General features: G+C 37.6%; 1 protein-coding gene across 1 annotated transcript; it reads right to left on the bottom strand.

Annotated features, from left to right (window-relative positions):
• Positions 1-3,409: 3,409 nt before the first annotated feature.
• On the bottom strand, positions 3,410-4,619 carry LOC143593937 (uncharacterized). The gene has a single exon (XM_077073397.1). It carries the CDS (start codon positions 4,571-4,573, stop codon positions 3,656-3,658), a length of 918 nt encoding a protein of 305 aa, XP_076929512.1. The 5' UTR covers positions 4,574-4,619; the 3' UTR covers positions 3,410-3,655.
• Positions 4,620-4,932: the final 313 nt, after the last annotated feature.

Raw genomic sequence — 4,932 nt, 5'->3', positions numbered from 1 at the left:
AGGTTAGATGGGATTCCCGACGAGGACCTGAGTATACTTGGGAACTCGAATCAGAAAAGAAAAAGAAATACCCTCATTTGTTCTCGTAAGCAATCTCGAGGACGAGATTTATTTCAAGGTGGGGAGGATGTAACATCACGTAAAATTCGGGCCAAAAATGTCAATTTTCAAAGTCGAGGGACCAATTCTGCCAATTTCCAAACCCTAGGGACCAAAATGTAATTTCTGGTTTTCCTGACCTATCGCAGTACGCGATGGGTCAGAGGAGACACCCATCGCGTACCGCGATAGGGTTGTCTGACACGAGTGACACGTGTGCCACGTGGCACACGGTGGCAGCGCCTGCCGCCACGTGTCACCACGTGGCAACACGTCCGCCACGTGGAACGGTGGCCTGCCACGTGTCGACACGTGGCAGGTCTAGGCATTGACTCAACAAGCCTACATCGCGGTACGCGATGGGCTTGCCAGGTGACCCATCGCGTACCGCGATGGGGTCCGAGATCAGCCCTATAAATAGCGGGTTCCGGCTCTTCACAATTGCACATCAAATTCACACACATACTCTCTCACTACTCTCTCTCTAAAGTCTCGATAAACGTGCTCCGAAACCTCGTTTTCCGTGCCCGTTACCTCGATTTTCGTGCCAATCCCCGACATTCCGAACAGGAAGGAAGTGTTGTCCGACGACCCAGTGATCTCCTCGACATGCGTGTCAAAGGTGTCTCGAGAAACGTGTAAAGTGTGGAAATGAGTGTTGATCAAGTAAACGTTAAGAAGCGAGTAGCGTCGAAGTGCTGCCCATTGAAAGGTGAATACGCCCCACTTTTATAAACTTGTTTTCAAACAAACGTGTTATGTGTAAAACTTTACATGAGGCTACGTGTCTCTAAAAACATTGTAAATAAGAGTATAAACTTAGCTCTCAGGCTGTGGTATACGTTTGTCTGGATCCTTACATATGCGGTATGCGGTGGCCACATCGCACCACGCCTGGTCACGACCTCCAGCCACGTTAGGTCGGACCAAAGTATGTCCGAGTGAGAATGACCTTGTGTATTTTTATGGTACCTAAGTATGTCGAAACGCTGCGGTGTTTTGCTGAGGTGACCTAGAGTAGAGACTCGAGTTTATGATGACTGTTTTAACTTGATTATTCTTAAGCCAAGATGGGCCGAGACTTACGTGGTCTCGAGGGGTGATTAAGTAAAGAAAATATTTTTAGCGTCAGCATATTCACCAGCATTCGTTGCTGACGTATTTTATTAACATTTTGCAGGTAATCAGGAATAGAGCTTGAGGACGAAGAAAGCTCAAGTATCCGATGGCTCGGATAAATTTTGTGTAAATATTAAAGTACGGTGGTTTTTGTAAAACATATAAACAAGTAAACTAAACGAGACTTTCGTCTCATCTTTTGTATTGTAAATATTTTATAATATCGATCCTTAAGTTTTTATAAGTCTTCCGCATTAACCCGCTACTCTGATTTATTTACAAATACGATACCAACTATGGCTCACACTCCTAGGCCTAGAATGGGGGTGTAACACTATATATATATATATATATATGTATGTATATATGTTGTGTGTGTGTATATGTATATGCAAAATGAATCCTAAATACAACCCGAACCAACCGAAGTACCGAACCACCCATTCCCTCCTTTCGGTCAACACCATGGTTCGCAAAACCAACCGAACATGAACTTACAATGGAACCCATGAACCTAAACCAACCGAGCTATCCGTTTCAATTCCCAACCCGAACCTAAACATGTACATCAACTGAGTTATATGTTTTTTTTATATTTTTAGTTATGCATTTTTTTTAGTTATGTATTTTTTTTGTATTTCTTTTTAATTTTAATGCATTTTTATTTAATTATTTGAAGAAATTGGTTTTTATTTGATTAGTTTAATTATAAAAAGAAAATAATAAAAAAGATACCGTGGACCTAATTTGTAGCTCATACATCATTACACCCCAAAAACAATTTCTCACCTTTACTGACTGGACACCACGTGTTACAATTCGCCCTTATTTGTAGCCCCCACTAGACAGTCTAAGAATATAAGATGTTCTTAAATGCATCACCGAAAGAGTCCTCCAATCAAGTTTTAGTCTACTTATCTTTTGGGTAGGTGGCATTTATTAATTTTTTTTCCCGCAATTTCAAGAGTGAACATTAATTCTGCATTAGTGATAATAAACACACGTGTTTACAAGATAATCTGAACCTTTGGTCACCATAACTACAATGCTAGTAAAGTAATCTTACAATAAACAAAACACGCGAAGAGATAGATAAAGGCGTTATAACTTTAAAAAGATAACTTTATAATATGTATAAATCAATCAATAACAAACTTGTGTAATTTATATGTTTGTTTGATAGAAAGTTTATAGTAAATTTAGTACCAATCGTTATCTTCACCACCACCTCTAAAAATGGAAATGATCATTGTGAAGGTCGGTTGTTTTAAAGATCTTTTTTAGAAAGATTGGCGTTAGAGCTATGTTATCGGGAAGATCAACAAAGAAGATCGTCTTTTAAAGATTGTTTTGGAGATTAAGAAATAAAAGTGATTTGGGGGGGAGGGGGGGCTTGTATTACAAAAAGATGGTGAACAAATTAAGACGGTAGTGGCATGCAATTGTTAACGGTCGTTAATGGTGGCCAAACATGATGTCTTAGGTGTTGTGTATACCACATAGATGGAGGTTGGGGGTATACACCGTATATCACTATATAGATCGATTTGGAGGCAGTTGGGTTGATGTCTTAGGTGTTGTGTCTACTCCCTAGATAGTTGGTGTTTTGAACCTTCGATTTCCTGTGTCCCTCCATTTGAATAAACCTTTTGTGTAGAAATATAGAATTTATTATATGTGAAATAAGAAAGTTAAGGAAAAATGTGTGAGTGAAATACTTGGTGTGAAATGTGTATTTACATGTAAAAAAGTTACATATGCTTATTAATTTTTATTGTTAAACGGTAATAAAAACATTTACAATGATCATCCACATAGCCCAAGTTGCACTACTCAGGAGAATAACTAGGAGGGCCTGCTCGCGAGAAGAGTTGGCCCTACTCGGGTGAGTTCGTATGGAGTGGGAGGGTGCCCCGCCCACCCTAACGTTTGTAATTGCTTGTTTTCAAAGAAATATAAATGACTTTTAACATCATGCATTCATAACAATCATTTAAAGCAATTGATAGGCTTATATTACACTCTAATAAATTGCTCACATGTTGTTCCTAAATAACAAGTGGAATTCATTATTGGTTACACATAATCATTATGTTTCTTTTATATAGGTGTGCTTCATATTTAATGTGTCTTATATAATATAAAGTTAGTAACTATGCCTTGCATTTTATTAACGAGTTGCACAACATCGAAAGCTTAATGTACAACCTTTCATTTCAAAGCATGAGTTGACAAAGTGTGATTACACAAGACAAAACAACACACAATATGATATATATAACTTTATATTTTGCCCTCTTTAATAAAACATGACATAATTAACAGTTATAACACCAAATAAAAACCACCTCACAAGTCACAATTATCATCACCTTGCTCTTAAAACACCACATCTTCTTACTTATATCTAGAAACAAGTGAAAAGACAAAAACACCCTCAAGGATTAAACTGATCAACTTGAAACTCCTCTTGGTTTTGATACCCTCCATTGGAATTGGAATTGGAATTGGAATTGGAATTGGAATTGGAATTGGATCTATCATATGAGTTATCATATGAGTTTCCATTATTCCCATAATACCCTTGTGTGTTGTACTCATTTCTTGCATTTGCATTAGCATTATTAACATTTTCCATATTAAGGTCATAATAATACTTGCCATTCTCCAAAAACCTTGTGTCACTCATCCCCTGCCTCTCATTGTTGTACATGTTTGCATTGTTACTTGTACTATACTTTGTCTCACCCACCTCCTGCTTCTCCGAGTTGTACGTATTGCCAACATCTTCAGTCTCCATAAACCTTGCATCCTCAAACCCCTGCTTTGGTGAGTTGTACATATTCGCATCACCACCATTGTAGTAGTACTTACCATTCTCCAAATACCTAGTGTCACTCATCCCCTGCTTCTCAGAGTTGTACGTATTGTCACCATTTGTTTCCACAAACTCTTCTTGGTTTCGTGAGTTGTACAATTCGCTTTCGGAGTTGTACGTTTGTGGGTCGTTGAACTCTTGAGGGATGTCTTGTGTGTTGCTATGAATAGGAGTTGTGTATGCAACAGGATTGTAGTTTTTCGGAAGGTATGATGGAAGGTTATTGTTGTTATAGTTAATATTATTATTATTATTGGTGTTGGTAGCTGAGGGTGAGAGTTGACCAGATTCATGGCCAAAAGATTCACTAGTCTCTTGGGATTGTGGGACAAGATCCGGGGGTTGTTGGTTGTTTAAGGTTGGTGTTTGTTTAACATTGTTGTTGGAGAATTTAGAGAAAAGCTGGCTTTCTCTAGCATGAATGGTGGATGAGAGAGTGATGAGAACAATGACAAAGGCAATGGTTGAGGTAGCCATGAGAGAATAGAATACTAAGAGAAAAGAAAAGATTGTGTTTTGTGTTTGTGTGTTTTCTTGGTTTATATAGCAAGCTATCTCTCTCTAAATATGTTATATAATTAAATGAAATAAATATATAACTATGTATGGATATATACTAATATATTTTTATTTCTCTCTCATAATATGTCTTTTTAATAATAAATGTTTTGAACATGGTAGGTGCAAATTGGAGGGGAAATGGAAGGAGATTGCGGTCCTAATGTATTACTTTGACAAAAGAGCACTTTACTTTTGGTTTATTTTTTTATTTTGTATTTAGTGCAACTTATCAAAAGGGGTATTGAATAATGAATAATGCAATTTGTGTTTATACT

This window comes from Bidens hawaiensis, unplaced genomic scaffold (assembly GCF_021521415.1).
Source record: "Bidens hawaiensis isolate Kalapana, Puna unplaced genomic scaffold, B.hawaiensis_p1.1 tig00042936_1, whole genome shotgun sequence".
Lineage (NCBI taxonomy): Eukaryota > Viridiplantae > Streptophyta > Magnoliopsida > Asterales > Asteraceae > Bidens > Bidens hawaiensis.
The sequence above is the reverse complement of the archived record's forward strand: the minus strand, read 5'-3'. Positions and strand labels throughout refer to the sequence as shown.

Excerpts from the sequence above, each read along its gene's own strand:
- LOC143593937 (XM_077073397.1), bottom strand. The coding sequence starts at position 4,573 with ATGGCTACCTCAACCATTGCCTTTGTCATTGTTCTCATCACTCTCTCA.